Source organism: Ursus arctos, unplaced genomic scaffold (genome assembly GCF_023065955.2).
Source record: "Ursus arctos isolate Adak ecotype North America unplaced genomic scaffold, UrsArc2.0 scaffold_11, whole genome shotgun sequence".
Taxonomy (NCBI): domain Eukaryota; kingdom Metazoa; phylum Chordata; class Mammalia; order Carnivora; family Ursidae; genus Ursus; species Ursus arctos.
The window spans coordinates 66,174,404-66,195,290 of record NW_026622775.1 but is presented as its reverse complement, the minus strand read 5'-3'; the positions used below and the strand labels follow the sequence as shown (position 1 = coordinate 66,195,290).

Below are 20,887 nucleotides of genomic sequence, written 5' to 3'. Positions count from 1 at the left end.
GAATCGTAACTAGTACCTCTGACTGGGGAGTGAAGAGTGGCTTGTGTTTTTAACTCTGATTCCGGAGGTTTTCTCCATGACTCAGTTTCCCCTTCTTTCATTCCTCCTGCTTCCCCACAGTTCATCTCCTCTTTCTGTCCCATTGTGTGACGTGGAGGCCCATCTACAGCACTGTAATCCCAAATTTCTCCTCGACAGATCTGCAGGAACCGGTGAAATGCACCCCTCTATTCTCCCAAATGGATCTGGGTGGGCGTCAGTGCTCAAAAGAGCAGGGCCCTACGGTGGGCTTCAACGGGCGGCCCGCGGGCACCAAAAGGGTTTTTCAGAGCCGGGTTTCCCATCTCTTCCAGCTCCAGCAGCGGACCACAGCCTTTCCGCGGCCTCCTTTCCCTGCTCGCAGTACTAAGCGCTTCGGACTCTGCTGCCGGCCGACAGGCCACTGAAGCCTGCAGCCCGGCGCCTGTCCTCAGGCTAGCTTTCCTCCCGCACTCGCCTCGCCTAGCCCCCAGCGCCCCAGGGAGCCCGGCCGCGCGCCCGACGCCCCCGCGCCGCCGGGCTCTTAGGCCCGCGTCCAGCCGCTCCTGTCTCGGGGGCTGGGCGGCGGACGGGCGTGGCCGGCGCGGCGCCGCCGCGAGCCCTCCCCGCCCCGCTCCCCTTCCCTCGCTGCCATCTGAATTCCCCGTCGACTCCTGGGCGGAGGCCGAGCGAGCCTTCGCGAAGGGCGAGGGCGGCGGGAGGAGGGCCCGGGCGCCCCTCCCGGGCTGCGCGGCGCCGGCCGGCGGTGCAGTCGCGCGCTCGCCGCCAGCAAAGCCATTGGCTCGGCGCAGTCACCCCACGCGGGGCTGCAGCGGCCGCCTCCGCGGATTGGCGCGCGGGCGGGTATCCAGCGGGGCGCGCGCGAGCGGGTGCGTGCCGCACGGGCTGCAGCGAAGCCCACCGTCGCCGGGCTGGGTTCCCCCGGCCCGTAATGACCACCCCTCCATTGTCCTTGAGTTGCTGATGCTGCATTTAGGGCGGCTTCCAGCCACAGTCCCCGATGCTCCAGCCTCAAGAAAGGGCGCGAAAGGCGCGCTCCCCGCTCGGGCGCACGCACCGACCGCCGCCCTCGGCGGCACACTGCAGCATTTCGCGCTCTCGCGCCGCTCCCCTCCCCGCCTGCACTCATTTGCATATCCCACGATTGTGGCCAATCAGGGCTCGTCTCTCTCGAAGCGGATGGCTTTTGCCTGAGAGGAAAGGGAGTGGCTGGCGGCGCATGCGCCGCGGTGGCAGACTTGAACCGAGGCTTTTATTGCTGTAGTTTATTTCCACCCCTTCCCTCCTGTTCTCTCTCTCTCTTTCTTTTTTTTCCGCCCTAGCTGGGGCTGTGTTGGAGCAGAGGAAGAAAGAGAGACAGAGGATTGCATTTATCCCTTACGTTCCTGAAATCTGCTATCAGCAAGACCAGCTAAGCGGTTGCACCTTTTTCAATCCTGCAAAAAATACCATCTCTTTCCTGGCAATTTTTGCTTTAAAGCTGTCCTCTTGAAATTATTTTTTTCCCAGGAGAGAGATGTCTTATCAGGGGAAGAAAAATATTCCACGCATCACGGTGAGTTTGGTACTTGGGAAATCTGCGGTCGGCCAGCAACCTTTTGTGGCAAAGAACATCTAAGGAATTTTTTAAAAGGAGGGGGAGGAAGAGGAACGCAACTTTTCTTTTTTCTTTTCTTTTTCTTTTTTTCCCTGTTGCTAAAGAAGGCGATCGGGGTGGTGGGAGACGCAATCATATAGTTCGTAAGCTACATAATTTGTAAGGCATTAAAATAGGAGCGTAAGTGCATTAAAGGACGTCTTAGGTAGTAGCGCGCCAGATCCGCTGTATCCTTTTATTGTCAGTGCGAGATGCTGCAGTGCTGGCCTGCGGGGTGTAAGCAAATGGATGCCAGATTGAATATGCATGGTTGAAGCTCGGATATTGTTCTCCGGGCTGCGCGCTGTGAGGCTGGACTCCAGGAGCTGGATGGGGGAGAGGGAGAAATGGATTCTCCCCGTGCCTCCCGCCCCCACCATAAAGGCTTTCTGGAGCCTTCCTCCGGCTTCTTAGAAAAAGGAGCGGTTTCAGCCCGGAGGCGTAATGACAGCAGAGGGATGCTGGAAAGGGCAGGGAGTACCGGGATGATGTGGAAATGGGAAGGAAAAGCAGGGACGCGGTGATGAGCCGAGGAGGGTGGGGGGCCAGGCGTGGGCTTTTTGTTGATCAGGGACTGGTTTTTGGTGGCCCTTTCGGCTTCCTCGCCCTCGGTTTGGGGCTGGAACCTACGCAGGGCTCTGAGCTCGCTTTCTTGTGTCTTTCTGCCTCTTCTGCAGCCAAGGAGGCGCCTGTGTTGGCGCATACAAAGCGGGCTGGGAGGGTGGGCGTTGGGGACAGCGCCGAGCCGGGCTCGCGGAGGTAATGGCGCTGCGCGACGCGCGGAGCAGATGGCCCGGCCTGGCCTCGGCCAGACAATGATCGCAGCGGCCGGAGGTGTCGGCGCAGTTCTGGGGCCTGGGGTTGTTGGTTTGTAAATCGCGAGAAAAAACTTCTGAGCGATGAATTTGCGATGCTTTAGCGATGAACCACAGGTTCTTGCTTTCACCGCTCTCCTGCCCCCACCCTCTCCCCATCTTTAACTGAAAAAAAAAAATCTCACCAGTCCTAGTTCTCTACATCCCCGAATAAAATCCCGGGGAGGGAGGAACGCGAGGGAAATTCATTGTTATATAATGATGTGCAATTGGAATTGGCCAGTTGATTGCTGGGTAGAACCCAGGGTTGAGGCAGAGACCGAAAGAATCCTGGTAAACTCAAGATGGGTTTAGGGCTGGATTTGAGGGCGCGCTTTCGCTCTGGTTTCCTCCTTAGCCACGGACACCCCGGCTTCCTCTGGATGCACAAGGGCACACCCATCCGCAGGAGAGAGACGTGGAAACAAATGCACAGGGGAGGGGGCGTGTGCTCGGGAGGACTTTATGGGATGAGCCAGGATGTGCTACAGCGAGGGTGGATACTAGCTTTTTCTTGAAGGCCGAAGACCCAAAATCCGAAAGGGCCGGGCTCAGGGGGACCCTGCTCCGGAGGAAGGAGTCTGGGGAGTGGGGTGGGGAGCAGATTTACTGCAAGCCTCAAATAATTTGTTGTCTTCGTGAATGAAAAAGACAGTTTCATTTTGACAGTGGGGGGAGAAAAAAATTTAAAAAGCAAACAATCAAGACTATTTTTTTTTTTTTAAAGAGCGCCCCCTCTACCCTTAAAAATCCGGTTGCATTATTTTAGGACCTATAGCATGGTTTCCCTCCCTCCATCATCATGGCCAGCATCTTATGTAAGAAGCCTTCTGGAAGGCAGTAGAGTGGACGGGGCTGTGATGTCTCATTTTTTTCTTAGCATGATGTTGGCTCGGGGATTCGCAGTGATGGCTGGGACAGGTACCGCAGTGACTAAGGGAGCTGGTAGTGAAGGGCAGGGCTTCTCCTTTCCTCCTAGGCGAGAGTTATCCTGTTAGAGCTGGAGACTGGGGGAAAGGGGGAAGATCATTATAGACAGAGAAAAGGGCACTGGAGCAGGTGACCTTGAGCAAGTGGCTTACTTCTCAGCCTCCGTTTGTTTATGTGTCATAGGAATAAGAATCTGGCCCCACCCACCTCACAAATGTGTTTGGAGGCTTCCGTGACTTAGGGTACATGACAAGATTTTGTAAAGGTCTTTACATTTACCTTATACAAGTGCAGGAATTATTGTTGCCTGTTTATTCCCATTTAACTTTCCGAAGTCTATAGCAGGATGAAGGACCCTACAGTGTATAAAATTTAAATGATCTTACTGTTTTTCATTATGTTAGAGAAACAATAAATACTTTCTATACCTGGCTGTGTGTGCATTTATGGGTAAAAGTGTCTTTTTCCTTAGGTGTCTAGCAGCTTATGTATTTTTTAGTATTTATTTATTTTTACCCCTGCCCCCATATTTTTTAAAGATTTTGCTATGATCTTTTTTTGGTGGGTGGTAAATATAAATAGCACTAGTAAGAATATTGGTTTGTAACTGGATTTTAAGGGAACCATTATCAAAGTGAATGTCTCCTTTGAAGTGTTCTGTATATTGAAAGAGAGGTCTGTGGTTCAACTTGTAACCCAGTCTGAAGAATACAGGTGCATCTCCAGGGAACACAGACCGTTAATATCCCATTCCATCAACAGCCTTTGGGATAGAGATGAGTCATAATGTAACATTTCTGTTGCATTTCTGGCCCTCATGTGCTGCTTGTCATAGATACATATTTTGCACCAATTAAAAGACAAGTGCATAAACAATGTAGATTTTGGAACCTGCCATTCATCTGCTTGATCACAAAACTCTACCTTTTTCTTAACAGCTTAGTACTTAAAGTGTGTATATTTGAAGTGTTTTCCCCCTCTTTGTTACAATCTCTGTGATTTACCCCAAAGATAAAAAGCAAATATAAAGAACATATTGAAATGAAACTGCAATGGTTGAAGCAAGTGTGTTTGTGTAGAGTATCCCATGACAACAGACTTGGTTAATTTTTCCCGACACCAGTCTTGCCAAGAATTGACTTCCCTACATGTGGGTGTATTTTTTTTTTTTTAATGACATTTAGCCTAAAGCCTTTTAAAAAATATTGTCTTCTTTATCTGAAATGTTTTCACTGCTCTTTAAAGGGGAGATTGCTAGGTGTTCTTTCATTTTCTCACTCTCTTTTCTTTCAGTGGAAAGGAATAGTTTTTTTGTTTTGTTTTGTTTTTAAACTAGGATAAGCTTTGAGCTTTTGCCAGTATGTTCTGACTCATCGAGTGATGAATAAGTTGTCACATCAGGTTCACCTTTGTCACTGTATCTTTCCAAAATTGACTCATTTTGAGCATCTCTTTTGAATAGTGAAAAATATGTCCTTAGCTCATTATCTTAATACCAGCATTTCTCATAGGTCAGGTATGAATTGTGACTTTATTACTTTCTTTGTTTCAGAGTGATCGTCTTCTGATCAAAGGAGGTAAAATTGTTAATGATGACCAGTCATTCTATGCAGACATATACATGGAAGATGGGTTGATCAAGTAAGTGTAACTCATTGTATTGAGGGATTTGTGTACCTTCCAGTATTCCTAAGCATTACCTACAGTTCACATACATGGCATCAAACTTTGGTGACTTCAAAGACCGACCAACTTAGGGTCTGTTTAAGCTCATTTTGATTGGTGGTAATTAGTGAATTTGAAAACTCAGATTTAGAGAATTCAAAGCCACAATTAAATGCACACCCATTTCCTTATGTGTTATGTAATTTACTATTTTAACTGAGGTGACACAATATCTTCTTGTCGCCAGTTCAAATACTTGGTCTATGAGCTATTGAATATATTAAAGGTTTTCCTAGAATGTAGTTATTTCGGTAGATTGCCCAATCTAAGACACAAACGTGGTGTTAACAGCCTCTTCTACCAAGATAACACATCTGCTTTCTTAATTAAGAATCCAAGTTGCTGGGGCCAAAGGACACCATATTAATGACCAAGTAACAGACAAAGTACTGCCTCATCCTGAGGGAATTGTAGGTTTCATTCTGTAAGTGGCAACAAACACAAATAAGACTGCCCTTGTGTTTATTGTGTATTATGTTGCAGAGGGGAACCAACAGAGGATTAAGTGAGCTGAGTATATGCCAGTATCCTCCTGCCCTCCTGACTGGGACAGCTCACAGGGCCCTGGAGAAGGAGCACATCTGTTTAAAGACAAACACTGTAGCAAATGACATCTTTTAAATAAGCAGCATTCATCAAGTGCTAGCAGCAAACCAGTCCAGAGGAGTGGAAAACTGGAGTGGATGTGTCTGTTGCCTGGAAACTCACACCCTGATTTATGAACCTAAAATACGTTTTAACATTTCCACATTTAATGTTTTCTCCATGTGTGTTTGCTTGTGACATTCTTCACTCTGGGCTCTCAAATACCATGACTTTCATGTTCCATTTTCCCCCAATTAAAAGGCAGCATGATACTGGCCTAGAAGTGAGCAAGCCTGTGTGCTATTTTTAGTCAACACTAATTTGTTTTAGAACTTTATCAACTCCTCCTTGATTACTTTTTCCTTCTGAAAAAAAGTGGTAGCAAGATGTAGCCCAGATGTTTTTTAAAAATTGGAAATGAATCCGTGTCCCCCAACATAATACCACTTTTTCTGTCCTTAGTGTCTGAGTTGCTGAGCACTGCTTCCAGACTTTTTAATAGTTGTAATCATCATGTTCACTTTTTTTGTTTTGTTTTGTTTTTTTTCTTTTGCTTTGTTCTACTACTACCTGTCCACCCCTGTTTTCTCAGGGTTGAAAATAAGTGTTTGTAAAGTGCAACCAGGCCTGGAGAGAATTGCTCTATGATAATTAGTTCAACTATGTGTGTTACAGAGAAAGTGTTGTGGCTTTTTATGTAAATATCTTGGGGCCTTGTTATCATTTGATCTTAGGGGTTTTCTGGCAACTGAACCTCTTCAATCAGGGCTTCTGTGCCTTATTTAAATTTTGTTTTCTGGTATGCTCTGGTATGCTTAGTTGGGAGTAGGGATTGGGGAGTGCATATACTATGAAAATGAACAATAATGCAAAAAGTCTGCAAAACCTAGGGAAGGATGGTTTCTGGCTTCGTGAAATGTCTATCAGATGCCATTTGATTCAGGGGTGGTTCATTTACAGTCATTATCATCCATCCTGTTTATTTAGGCAAATAGGGGAAAACCTGATTGTGCCAGGAGGTGTGAAGACCATCGAAGCCCATTCTAGGATGGTTATCCCTGGAGGGATTGATGTCCATACCCGCTTCCAGATGCCTGACCAAGGAATGACCTCCGCCGATGACTTCTTTCAAGGCACCAAGGCAGCCCTGGCTGGGGGAACCACCATGATCAGTAAGAGAGCTTAAAAATAATAATCTTAGACCTTGGGAGCTATTATTGTTTGAAAATCAGTCTTTGTTGTTTGATTCTTTCCTTCTAGAAGTTGCAGACTGAGCAGCGGATTGATTTACTGTGGAAGGGGGAGAGGGTGGGCCAGCCGTTTGTCTTGGTGTCCTTTTCCTTGTTTTCATGTCCAACTCAGAGTTGTCCAGTTGAACTGGAGAATACGGCTCTAGAGAATTTTGGTAGGATAGAAGGAATGGCTTCTTACTTTCTCTGCTTAGACTTATGTCTTCCTTAACCTGAAAATGTGATTCGATTGTGGTCACTTAAAAAACATAGCATTTGGAGTAATTGTCAAAGCTATCAGTTTTGAGCCTTTGCTCCAAAGTTTTTGATTTTGGTTTTTAAAGAATTCCTGAGGGTACATCTTCCTGGAATGAAGATGGGGTGCAGTAAATGAAATGTTGAAGCGGGAACCTCTGTTCTACTGCTGAGAAAATCAAATGGGGGGAATACTTCCTGGCCTGGCTTTGACATAATGGAATTGGGCGGTCCTTCTGAGGGAGCCACAGATATTATTAACCGTCATTTAGATATGAAAATTGCCAGCACCAACAGCTGGGTGTCCTGCATGCCTTGCTCCGAAGAACTTATGCTTTTCTTTCAGCTAAATCTAAAGTGTATTTCTTGGAGTCCTAGCATGCATGTTAAGAATTTGCTTGTAGAACGTCAGTTTCCAGTGTGTCTCCTGATGTCCCTGAACAGATCTTGTTTTTGAGGAGGTGAGCAAGCTGCACAGTGACCTGTCAGACACATAGGTAAAAAACAAGTTTATCTGAGAGTGAAAGTAAATATACAGTCTGTCTTCAAAACTTATAGTTCAGTTCAGAAGAGGGTCAAAGTAGAAAGAACTTTGCTATTTTATGCTTTAGAGAAACGCATTTTACTGCTTATTTTTTGAATGAAGGTCTTTTCCCCTATAACTTCATGGTCTGTCTCTCACTTCCTCTTTTCTATCCTACGACCTAGGTGAACGTTACCCTTCCATCCCCTCCTAGTTTTAAGTTCCCTTACATTTTAAATTGCGCGTTCCTGGTCGTCTCTCAGGTCCGGTCTTCAGAGTGTCTGAAGGGTCAGGGACCGTTCTCCCCTGGTTCAGCTCTCTAATGACAGAGCCTGCAGGTTTAAGCCTTCTTACTCCTTTTTTTGCTGCACATCTCACTTTCTAACCTAGTGGGGGCCATTTTCAAGAGGCGAGGGGATCCCCCCCCCACACCTCAGGACCCTGACTTCTTGGAGAAGGCCGCCATTTTGTCATTGGCATCTGTTAGGACTCACTTGGTACCAGGGGGCACGGCTGCCCGTCCTCCAGGGCTGGCGCAGAGCTACACTCGAGCTTTGAGAAGCACAGACTGCTTGGGTGTTAGCTGCAGGGCCAAATCAAGGTTATAATCTGCCTCCATTTAGAGTTTGTATGAGGGCCCTGTAGGCCCCCGCGTTGGTTACAGAGTGTTAAGAAGCCACAGATAATATTTCCTGAGTGAGCGGTCAGTGATGTCTCTCACTGGAGGGATTGCTGGGCCGGAGTGCTCGATGGTGGAAACGCCACCAGCCGGGAGTCTGATGTTCTGGTCTCCATCCAGCATTAACTCGCTGTGTGACCGGGGGCAAGTCACCTCACTTCGCGGGGCTGTTCATCTGCACAATGGAGGATTTGCACAGGATGACCTTGGATGTCCCTTTCAGCTCCCCCATTTGGTGACTCACTGAGCTCAGAAACAGTTTGCCTCTGGTCAAATGCACTTTGCTCAGCAGATGTGTAAAAGCCCTGTTTTCTCTTGGACTTACTTGAAAGACCCCATCATTCTGTTTTCTCCTCTCTTGCATCCCTGAATGTGCCTTTCACTTCTTACACTCGACCCATTCTTTGGCTCCATTTCTGCTTCTTGTCTCTTCTCTGCTTTCCCATCCCCCACCACCTTCACCATGCGTCAGGGCATATCCCTTCTTGCCGATGCCCTGACTTCCTCCTTGACCTTCCTCCTCAGCGGCTCTGGGGTTCTTTCCCTTCATTCGGGGTGGGCTCCTTCTGAGCAGGGACAAGGGACGGCTCCGCAAGTCCTGCCTCTGGCCTGGGGGCCAAGAACAGTCAGCAGATGGCCTTATGGAAAGTCAGAATGAAGGGGAAGTGAGAAGTCAGACTGCCTGTCTTACTCAGTTGGGCAGAATGTGATCGTGTTTTAATGTAAGGTTTGTGATGCAGTTAGGCCAAAGAGCAGGGCAGTTTAATGAGCAAACCCCAAAGAGTGAAAGTCATCAGTGGTGGTGGTGATGTGGTTAGGGTTGTCACACTCCAAACTCCACTGCTTTTATAGCCTGAGAAAAATATTAACTACCCTTGCAAATAACCACCCGTGGTTACTGACCTCTATAGAATGCCCACTGGCCTGCCCTTCCCTCAGGATGTAAGTGGAAATAATACGGGTGAGGAAGTTAGGATTTTTTTTCTGTTTGCTGGTCATACATTCTGCATTGCTTCCGGTGAGTCCTTGGCACGGGCATGCTTTACAGAGATAGTTTTGCAAAGAGGGAGAGCTAGCTTCGTGTGACTTTGTTGGTACCTTCGACCTCCTCCTGAAATGAGATTGCAGCTTCTTCAGTGAGTATGGAGGCCAAATGGAAATGCTTAGGGCACTTGAAAAGAGTCAAGTGAAAACTTGCAGCAGAAACAAGCCATCGAAGTAAATTGGTGCCCCACGGCCCACACCCCCTTGCTGCCATCTCTCTGTTTCTGGAAGCACATGCCCTTTTCTGTGTGCTTCTCAGGTCTGTCTGCATCGGCACTGCCCAAGGTGGAAAATGTAGCTGAGCGGTCCAAGTTTAAAAATGGAGGTGACACGTCAGCAGCAGAAAATAATATTATTGCCATCAAACAGAGCCTCCCATTGAGAATGGCACAAGGAGATCTTTGTAAGGGGCGCTCAGTGCCGGGCAACTTTGCCCTTTCCATCCAGCGATGGGTGGGCGGGGCCTCCAGACGTGCCCTGCAGGCGGCTTCTGGACCAGCTGTGGGGTCACGGAGGTGGCGGAGTTGCGTCTTGGGGGAAATGCTGCTGGCCTTCCCCGGGAGCTTTATGATCATCAGAGTTAAGACCCCAGCGTCTCCGGGAAGCAGATGGAAATGGTTACCTCCATTTTATAGAGGGGAAATCTGAGACCAGAGGGAAGGGCATTATTTGCCGACACTTATGCTCTGTGTTGGTGTAGGTGGTAGGTATGGAAAGCACACCTGCAGCTCTGTCTCCACCACCTGCCAGCTGTGTGACTTTAAGCCTCAGTGGCCTCATCTGCAAAATGGGGAAAGTTACAGAGATTGACTTGGAGCCCTCAGAACAGTGCTTGGCCCATAGTGAGCTCTCAGATGTGGTAAGTTACTGTTATTCCATCTGCATTAGGTGCCAGCAACCTCCCATCTCTGTAGAAACCCCCTCTGGGTCTCTACTTTGTTAAAGGAGCCAGAGAAGAGGCTCCAGCTGCAGGAGGAAGCAGGGGTTCTCCAAGCATGGTCAGCAGGCTGTGTACCCCGCTGTCACCTGCGTGCATCCTAAAGCATTCAGCTTCTTGGGTCCAACCCAACCTATTGAAGTAGAGAGTGTGTTGGTGGGACCCGTGAACTTGTATTTGAATCTGGTGATCGTCATGTGCACTTGAGCTTTTGGCAAGTATGGATCTCAGGGGTCCAAGCCAGCTCTCTGGACTCTAGATGTCCAAGGACCAGGAGCCACAGCTTAGAGAAGAGAGGCCGACTGTCATTTCTGCTAACCTGAACTCCGGGCTTTCCGTGGAGGGACAGAGCCCCAGCGGCACCCAACATACAGCAGAGATCCGGATAGGACCTGAGCACAGAGAAGGTGAGGACAGACTGCTGCTGCAGGCCTGGAAGGGGCTTCTCTCTCTGAGCTCTGGACTTGTCACCTTTCAGATGGGGCCCCTGGGTGTGCCTCAGTCACCTCCATCCACCTATTCCCAGTCAGCCTCTCCTGGTGCCCAACCCCAGAGAGGGCCTCTGTCACGGTCATGCTGGCTCGAACCCATAGAGTCACCCTGTGCTGTAGTGAGAGAATGTTGTCTCTGTATTATCTCTGGCACCCATTCTGTTACTGCCACTGATTCATACCTTTGTTGTCTATATTGGATTTTTGCCCCAGCCTCCTGAGGGGTCTCACTGCCTCCGGGATCCTGTCTCTGCAGCCTGCATGTCTCCTTACACCCTGGGTTCTTTGGCACGGCAGGGATCATGCCGTCTTCCTCCTGTGAAGCCCTCAGCAGCTCCCTCTTGCCCCAGAGAGAGCAGTCCCGCTGCCCCAGTCTGGACTCCCGTTGTCACCCCAGCCAGGGATGCCCTTACCTTCTTTTCTTTGCCCCTGGGAATCTTTATTACCCTTGGAGCCCTAGCTAGGTGTTCCCTCTGTTCCAGAGCCTCTGCTCAGCCCCCTTCATTGTAATCCACTGTGGCTTCTTTGTGCCTTGGCAGACATTGGATTTTTGTCCCACGGCCTTTATGGCATGCATCCTGCATTACAGTGTGATCGAGGCTCCTGCCTCTTTCATTTCAGTGCTCCGCACCCACCCAGCAGTGTCTCACCCCTCAGGCTCTCCACTGAGGCTTCCATTTGAATGAATGAATGAATGAATGAATGAATGGAGACTCTAAGAGGACTTGGTTTCGTGTTTCATCTGAGCACGATGCCAGAGGATGGAGAATCCTGGGGTGGGGTTAGCGTGTCTGATGTCCATCGTGGTCATTTCGACAGAGGCAGCTGTCTCCAGCGATGGCCCCCATGTCTGCTGCCCCGTGCTGCCCCGGCCCCGCAGTCAGCCAGTGCGGCAGCCGGGGGAGGGAGGAAGGAGGGGAGAGCCTGGGGCCCACGCCTGGCCTAAGGTCCTGATCAGGGACAGCTCCCTCCTCCCCTTCTGTCTGGATCGTTCTTTCAGGAGGAGGCGGGGTTGCTCTCTCACGAGGTCGTCCTGTGAGAGAGCTCGCTCTTAGCGCACAGGGTCTGATCTGTTCAAGGAGCAGCTCTGAGCACTTTGGGAGACGCAGCAGTCGTTTCCCGACACCCCTTGGGCAGGTCCGTTCCAGTCCTTTCCGGAGAGTGTTGCCTGTGGAGGCGGGAGGCCTGACAGAAAGGCGAGGTGGCTTCGCATGGCTCCGCTGGCCTGGCTTTCCTCAGGAGACGTGGCTCAGGGTGTCACTGTGGTACAGCTGCTGCTTGTCATTTTCATCCATGTGGCATTTGGGTTTGCTCCCTGCTTCTGATGAGGACACATGTGTGAACACACACACACTATAATATGAATTGTCTGTAATTGATACTTTGATTATTCCCTTTGCACCATTCATTTGACTCGGGTTAGAAAGTGTTTACAAAAAAGGCCGACCACATCAGACTAAAGTTTCAAAGTCCAGGACCAAATTTGCGGCCACAGAATCTGCCCGTGGCCTGGCGATTAGAAAGCCACGTTAGCTGATGGGCTGTCGGTGTAGGCTCTTCCTGTCCATGGCTCCCGTCTCCCCAGGCCCACATGGGCGAGGTCACTGTGCGCGCAGACGCGATGGGACTGGGCCTGCCCAGGGGGCGCCATGCAAGCCTCCGCCATGAATGGCTGGATTGGAAGAATCCGTCTACTCCCTGCAGTGTTTTGGGCTGGTCACCTACTACCTGTTCTGTGCAGAGTGGAGGAAGGGAGGGAAAAGGTGAAGCGTCCTGAGAGATGGCACAGCTCTTCCTGAAGGTCTGTGCACACACTGTACTAGATGCTGTTTTCATGAAGGAGCGGTTGGGTTGGCTTGAACTGCCAGCCTCATCGTCCCGTGGGTTTAGGGTAAGGCTCCTCCAGAAGCAGGGCTATTCCTGTTTGGGTCCCCAGGCCCTATGTCATGGACATTGTGGCAGTTATCCTAATCTACTCAGGGGCTTCTTGCTGGCTTCTGGCTCTGCGAGCTGGCAGTTCCAACTTCGGAAATCGTACACGGCCGCAAAGGGGGTGGGGGGCCTTCGTCTCTTAAGCAGGCACCTGTGTCCTCCCTGCTCCAGCTCGGGCTCTGTGTGCGAGTGCTGGCCCCAGAGAGTGGGGAGTCCCAGGACTCAGATGCTCCCAGAGCCTATTCTCTGATTCTCTGACTTCCCGTAGGGCCGGATGTTTAGACTTTGGGAGCTTCCTGTCAACCCTGTTGCCCACAATGACCGCTAGAGCCAGGAGTGGTAGTGGGGGAAGTGGAAATGTTGAGTTCCAGCAACATCTTCCCCGTCTCCGGATGTGAGGGATAGGCTTCAGTGGTCAGCATCCTGCGGGATCAGGGTTCCATGTGGCTAAATTAGAGCCTGCATGACACATACTTGTCTGAGGACACCCTTGTTCTGTGTCCTGGCTCGGTAAGCTGGACAAAGACTTCCGGAGGGCACAGATCATGCCCTATCTGTTCGTATATGGCACCGAGCATATGTGGAAACTGCCTCTGCCGGCTGCCCGATCGAGAGCTGAATGAGCCTGGACCAAGATCTGGACTGCATTGGTCCTTCTACCTCGGTAGCTTAGCACCGTTGTCACGGGACCCCTCTTCTCATGTGAAATCCTACATGGACAGCCCTTGCCCTCCCACTCCGCACCACCTGGCAGATGAGACTGATGAAGGCAGAGCTGCTCTGGCTGCAACAGTGGGCTGTGGGAGAGCCCAGGTCCTCGCCCCTTTCTCACAGTTCTCCCCATCTTGGTAGCCCCTCTGCCTCTGGGGAATCCTAGGGCTTGGGGAAGCACAGTTCAGAAACCACCGCATGCCATGACTGCCTTCCCCATTGCTTCCCTTCCCTACCCAGCCACGTGACTGCTCCCTGCACAGCTCCCACTTTGAGTTGTAGGAGAAGAGGGGGCTTAGTAAGAATGGACATACCCACTTAGTCATTGAAGAAAACTCCTAACCGCACTGCAAGTTTGGGGCGGTTTTTGTAACATACCTCCTGTTCAAGAGAGGAACTGGGACTGAGCACCCATGTCATCTTCCCTGCCTAGGTTTGCACTGCTTTGCTTGGCTTTTCATGAAAGCCCGTAAGAGGTAAACACTCTGTCCTCGTTTGCAAAATTAATGATACACAGTGTTTTAAAGGGACACATGCCTGTCTTAGGGAGTGGCTGGCCTAGGTGCTTGTGTTTTCCTAGCTACCATTCATAGTTCTGGCCCCAGATCACTCCATTTGGGCTGCTTGCCCCTTTTTCCTCTTGGAGAAGACCTCCCAATTTTTTCTTGGAAAATGATTATTTATTTCTTTGGGTTTTGAGGGCCCTGCCCCTGACTTTCTGCTCTTGTTGGGTGAAGCCATTTACCCAAATGTCTTGCTTTTAGGCCATCCTAACTGCCATGGTAATGATAAAGGGTAATTACAGTGAGTAGAAATTAGAGTTCTTTCTGGTTAACCCATTTGGGAGGCAGCTTTCTTTGAATGTGACTAAATGTTCCCCTAATGATAGAGAGGATGTGGTGGGGGGCTGGGGCTCTGGCTGAGGCTGCCTATCCAGGGAAGGGAATTTTGCAGTGAGCCAGGGCAGTAGTTACAAAACCTCGATTGCACACTCGAGTCCCCTGGGGAGTTTTCACAAACTACAGAGACCAGAACTTCTGACTTAATTGTTCTAGGTGGCCTGGGCATTAGTTTTTAAGACTTTCAGGTGATAGCCAGGGTTAAGAGCTATGGATCTGGGTGCTTGTTCCAACAGTGGGTCTTCGGCTGAAACTTAGTGAATACCTGTTGAGGTTTTCTATTCTATTTTATTTATTTTTGAGAGAGAGAGAGAGAGTGAGAGCGATTGCACAAGTGTGGGGGAGGAGTAGAGGGAGAAATAGGCTCCTCGCTGAGCAAGGAGCCCGATGTGGGACTTGATCCCAGGACCCTGGGAACATGACCTGAGCTGAAGCAGACGCTTAACAGACTGAGCCACCCAGGAGCCCTCTGTCAAGGTTTTCTGAAGGATAGAGGTGCCCTCTGCCCTCTGCTTCCTGCTGTCTTCTGTCCTCTTTGTGAAGGGCGTAGGGAAGGGGATTGTACTGTCATAATCTTGGGGTAAATGGTTTCTGTAGCCAGGTGTCCTCTAGAAGCTTATGAAACAGGGTGGGGCTGCACTGATGTCACCAAAAAGGGCCTCCTCCTTCAGGTGCTGTCCTTGGTGTCCTGGAAGGTTGTATTTGGCTAGCGCCCTACTGGGGCACTGGTTAGGACTTGGAGGAAGTGGGGTGGGAGGTGGATGGGGGGACAGTGCTGAAGGCAGACCGGAGCCGGGATGTGGACTGATGTCCCCAGCCCTGTGGGCCACCTGCTGTGCTGGTTTCCTGAGAAAACCCTACTGTCTTTAGGTTGAATCAATAGTGTTTATGACCTAATCTCCCTCTAATGATAGGTCACAACTGGAATCCTTCCTTGTGGGGAGCCTGTGAGGGAAAAATCAAAAGAGCCTGGTAATAACATAGAATCATAGACTCTTAAGGCAACCATTCAGATTTTCTGTCCCCGCCTCTGTCTCCCAGCTGGGTGAAATGTACTGGACCATGCTTCGCAGGGCAACACAACAGGACAGGGGTGGGACAGCTCCAAGGGGCTGAAGCCCTCCGTTTGGCTTCCCTTTCGGGACTTGCTGCGTGAGTGTGATCATGTGATACCTATTCTCGATGGCCGTTGTTTCCATGTCTGTAACACGGGGACGATGCGGTCTTGTTTGTCGGAGTTACTGCGGAGTAAGTGAGGTGGTTTGTGCCACGATTTGGAAATGATTATTGTGACACTTTCGGCACATGTGTGAATCGTTTGATCTGTCTGTCTCCCTGTCTAAGCTGTTCTGTGTCTGTCTAGCCTCTGTACCTGTCTTTCTGTCTCTCGTTTATCTCCTCTCTCATCTCTGTATATGATGTATCATCTATTCTATCTATCTGGTCTATGGATCTCGATAAATCTGTATTATCTCTCTGATCCATCTGCATAATCTGATATCTACCTGCCTATCCATGGGTCAGTGTGTCTGTTGATGAGCTGTCCGTCTCTCCTGCTCCAAGGGTACAGAACCGCGCCAGCGGAGTCCAGATGGCTCATCTCCCTTTGCTGCCACTTGGTGAGTTCAAGGCTTGTTTTGTCTTCAAGCCCTTGTAAGGGACATTGTGTTCTGAACATAGCAGGAAAGACGACTATCTATCTATCTAGGAAGCCCTTCTAAAATGGCTTCTTATACAGAAGTTTTAAATTATACTTTTCAATTCCCGCCCCCCCAAATAATCGCTGGAAAATTTGGGTCTCCAATTTCTTGACAACACACTCCGCCCCACAGATGCAAAGCGATGTCACCAGGAAACAGCTCATCAAGTCAATAACTCTTGCTAGCTTTGAATTTTCAGCCAAACAGGAATTCAGACGAGGCCCACCTGATACTTGGTAGTTACTGTGCTGTTGGACACGCGGCCCCTCTGTTTCTCGTGGCGGACTGATTACAGTCTCTTCAAGGAGGTTTGCGTTCCTTTCCCTGCACAAATACCTCCTTTCCGTCAGGTCACCAGGCTCACCAAGCATAGCCCGGAGTCATTCCTCTGGTGGCATTGGTGACAAATTCTTCCCCAGTGGTGTTCCACGTAAGGAGGGCTTTAGTCATACGGGGCCCGACACTCAGAGAGCGTGGTGAGAGGGTCCGGGCAGAATGCTGAGCTCTCTCCTCTCTGGGCAGGCAGAGAGGGTGAGTGACCTGTGTTTGACATCGAATGAAGGGACCGCGTCAGACCCCCTCAGAGATGAAAGCGCCGTCCCTGACCCATGAGTGGCCAGTTCTGGCAGAGACAAATAGCTGCTTTTTCTTCAGCGTGCCCATCTCCTGCTGCTTTCATCCAGCTGGGAGTCTTCACTATTTATTATTTATTTCTTGCCTGGATTCATTAGCTACAAAATCATGGGGGACAAAAAGCAGACGGAACAAATCCATTGTGAAGGCAAGAAGAGAGTTTAGTTAGAAAACCATGCCCTGAGGGGTTGACAGATATTTGGGGGGGATACACCGAGCCCGAGGGAGAGGGGTGGCATTGGTATTTGGGAGAAAATGTCATTTTTGCTTTAGAATATTATAGGCAGACCCGCGAGAGTGCTGCAGCTCAAGCCCAGTATTGGTGGTGTGTTTTAAGGGTCATTTTACACCATTAGATGAGGGGCTTCAGCCCTTTGAGTAGGATGGGCATTCCAGTTTTTGTCCGTATGAATGCATGTTTGGGAGCAAGATTATTACCCCAGGACAACAGGTCAACCAGGGTGGTTTCACGTAAACTGGTACGAACATCACTCTTCCTCTGAGGGGCTTGCATTGACTTCTTGTCCTTGGATGAGCTCTGAAAGTGAATGACCCAGTTGCTGCTCTCGGGCCGTGCTGCCCACCTGCAGGGACTCCCAGGGGGGAGCTGCATGACGGTCTTTTGTACTTGGGATGGTTAGAAGAACGGGGGGTAACTGGGAGGGAGTAGGTAATTGATACTACTTGTGGGGACATTGGTGCCGGACCAGCCCTATGCCCGCCATTTCTAGTCCTTTCGTCAGCCCTGGAGATGGGTGGGCTTCTGCTCGTGCCATCAGTGAGGAGGTGAATGGGAAGCCCAGAGAAGCCAAGTGACTTGCATAAAGCCATGGAGCTTGCAAGTGTTACGGCTGGGATTCTGATCCAAGCTCTGGGCTGACGGCACTTGCAGATCACAGAATAAAGGGGTACTGTTTGCTTTTTAACAATTAAAAAGTGTGCTCACGAATGCTGCTCTGTGCCCAGCATTGTGCTGGGTGCTTCACAGATACCCCAGATGCTTCCCCCGCCTAGAGTTTGCGATCAGGCATTGGACTAATGTCCATCCGCAAGAAACAGAAAGATTTTGGTGTTTCGAGCTCTATATTGCTCCTTGATCCAACTTTCATTCTACTTACTTTTTTAAAAAATTGATTAATTAATTAATTTGAGAGAGAGAGACCGTGAGAGAGAGCACACGAGCAGGGGGAGCTGCACAGGGCGAAGGAGAAGCAGACTCCCCGCTGAGCAGGGAGCCCCATGCGGGGCTGGATCGCAGGACCTGGGATCATGACCTGAGCCGCTGAAGGCAGATGCTTAACCAACTGAGTCACCCAGGCGCCCTCCCACCCCAACTTTCATTTAAAGGTATTTTTTCTGTTAACATTAAGGAGGGGAGTGGTCAATTAGTGACCATCCTCCCTAAGCAGGAGGCTGTATCCAGTGGGGGAAGATGCTCTCCAAGGTGGTGGTAGGGGAGTATCAGGCCATCTAACAGAAGCCCCGGATTGATGCCCTAGATCCACCCCCCCCACCTGTTCCCCCCCCCCCCCCCCCCCGAGTCCCAGAGTGTATCTGGAGAGCTATGGAGAGGCGTAACCCATGTCATGCGTTCATCGGCTGAACTTGCTTCTGGGAGGCTCTGGAGCCATTTTCCGTGCAGGGCCTGATTGTGCTGAGTCCTGTCACGCAAGCTGCTTCAAAGGCCTTCCTGCCCTTGCCTGGGCCTCGTCTTTCCTCATTTCTCTGACTCACTTTGGCCTGGCCCCCCCCCCGCGAGGTTCACTGAGCTCAGCTCTTCACAAGTCTGATTGGGCAACACCTTGGGCAGATGGCATCGTTTGAGGAGGAGTGAGGACAGGGAGGAAAATCCGACAGTTTTTCAGAGCTGGGATTGCTGTGCTGCACATTGTTTTTTCCTTTATGGAGATAATCCAAGGAGATGCATGAAGTGGAGTGGAAAGAATTTGAGGCCTACACTTCTTGACGACACGTCTTCACACAGCTAGGAATCAGGAGACCTTCATTCTGGAAGTGACTCTGTTCTGTATTCATTAGCTCAGGGAGGTGGTCCCTTACTTCTGTCTTGGTTTTGTCAATGTTCTGAAGGGCCTGGGTCAGACTTTCTTGCCTATAGGATTACAGGAAGGATTCAGTGGGGTGGTGCGTTTGACGGGGCGTGGGCAGGTTAGTATGACAGGGGGAGTGGGCCCTACAGTCCAGTTTTGCTCCTGACAGTGAAAACTTTTTATCTTGATGCCTGGACACTGAAGTATTTGAAGGGGTACATTTGTTTTGTAGTGATTGACTTCAGCAGTCACCTTGCATTTCATCATCTATACACCTCTCCTTCTTTCATCGAGACTCGATCAAAATTGTCAGCATAGCTCTGAAGTGGTATTTTTTTTGGACGTTATGGTAGCATATCCTCTCCGTCACCCAAATTTCTTTTCTTGCTGAAAGCATTTAGCTCTGTTATTGGAGAGTTCTCCCCTGGCCCTAGGAAACAGAGTTTCCACCTTACTTTGGAAAAGGAGGATTTGCTTTGCTTAGTTTTGTATCCTGCTTAGTGGGAAATTTAAGATACCTGATCATTTTCTCCCTTATATTCTAGGAAAAGGCCCATTTGTTTAATGAGAAAAAGGTACTTTTAAGTAATGGCTGGCTGCAAAGACAGGTATAATTTTTTTTTTTTTTTAAAGATTTTATTTATTTATTCGACAGAGATAGAGACAGCCAGCGAGAGAGGGAACACAAGCAGGGGGAGTGGGAGAGGAAGAAGCAGGCTCATAGCGGAGGAGCCTGATGTGGGGCTCGATCCCAGAACTCCGGGATCACGCCCTGAGCTGAAGGCAGACGCTTAACCACTGTGCCACCCAGGCGCCCCAAGACGGTATAATTTTAACACCAAAATCTTTGTCCCTGGGGGATGGATGGTAGTGCAACATCTGATTGTGAGCTCCAGGTGAGGGCTGAGTCTGGCTGGGACTTAGAGATTGTTTATTGCTATCTCTTCATTTTGCTGCAGGGAGACCAAAGCCCAGGAGGTGGGTGACTGTGGGGACAGGACAAAGACCGCTGCTGCGCCCTGTCTCCCATGGGGCATGTTTCTATCTGTATGAGCATGTCTTCTGTGAATTTTCGTTCACTACCAGCAGTGAGTGCTGGTGGAAGTTCCCTCACTCTTCTCACGAGGAGCAGCTTCTGCACAGTGCAAAGCTCATCTCTACGAAAAAGCTTCCTTTCTAGAGACTAGCTGAAAAGGGAATCATTCCTCTTTGTGGTAAAATGGGGGTTTTCATTAAATGGCAAGGCCTCTTAGCCTTAGAAAGATAGACTGGAAAAGCTGATAAATGAAAAAGAAATAGATTTTCTTCTCTAGGGGGACAGAAAGTTTTTATTCAACAATAGTCCTGCTGCCTTTGGCTTGCGTGAATAGGCATATGACTTTTATGTCTCAGTTCTGAGAGTCAGATGATCCCGAGACCACGTTCTATGCAACATTTCTGTTTCTATGATATAAATCCCCAATTTCCATTGTCTCCTTGCCAGTTAAAGGTGGCCTCTAGCGACCGTTGGGTTTTCCATCCATGACTGTGCCAGATAATGTTGTTTTCCTGATTGTGTTCCCTCTTCATGGATTGGCTTGACCCTTGCCTTTTCTCATTCTCTTTGTCCTAAGGCAGTTTGCACAAAAACCTGCCTATCCGTTCTCCTTCTTCCTAGGAATTTCATCAAGAAGAGATGCTGAGTAACAGGGTCTCATTAGTTCAGGCTTCCTTCCTTCCTTCCTTATTTATATGTTGGTTTGCACAAACTATATTGACTCTCTAAAAGTTAAAAAAAAATATATATATGTACTTTCTAGGCCACAAAACTTACTCTTTTCAAATGTACAATTCAGTGGTTTTCAGTATATTCATAAAATTGTGCAACCATCGCTACCATCTGATGTCAACATTCTCACCACCCGCAAAAGAAACTCCCTACCAACTGGCAGCTACTCCCGACCCCCAGCTCATGCCAGACACTCAGCTACTCTCTGTGTCTATGGATTGGGACATTTCACATAAATGGAATCATATACCATGTGGCCTTTTGTGTCT

At 49.4% G+C, this 20,887-nt stretch overlaps 1 protein-coding gene across 1 annotated transcript in view; it reads left to right on the top strand.

Annotated features, from left to right (window-relative positions):
- Positions 1-880: 880 nt before the first annotated feature.
- DPYSL2 (dihydropyrimidinase like 2) overlaps positions 881-20,887 on the top strand; it is a 69,136-nt gene continuing 49,129 nt past the window's right edge. Inside the window, exons 1-3 of the mRNA XM_026518963.3 lie at positions 881-1,594; positions 5,012-5,100; positions 6,757-6,941. Coding sequence (XP_026374748.1) covers positions 1,556-1,594; positions 5,012-5,100; positions 6,757-6,941 — 313 coding nt within the window. The 5' untranslated portion in view covers positions 881-1,555. The remainder of the gene's footprint in view (positions 1,595-5,011; positions 5,101-6,756; positions 6,942-20,887) is intronic.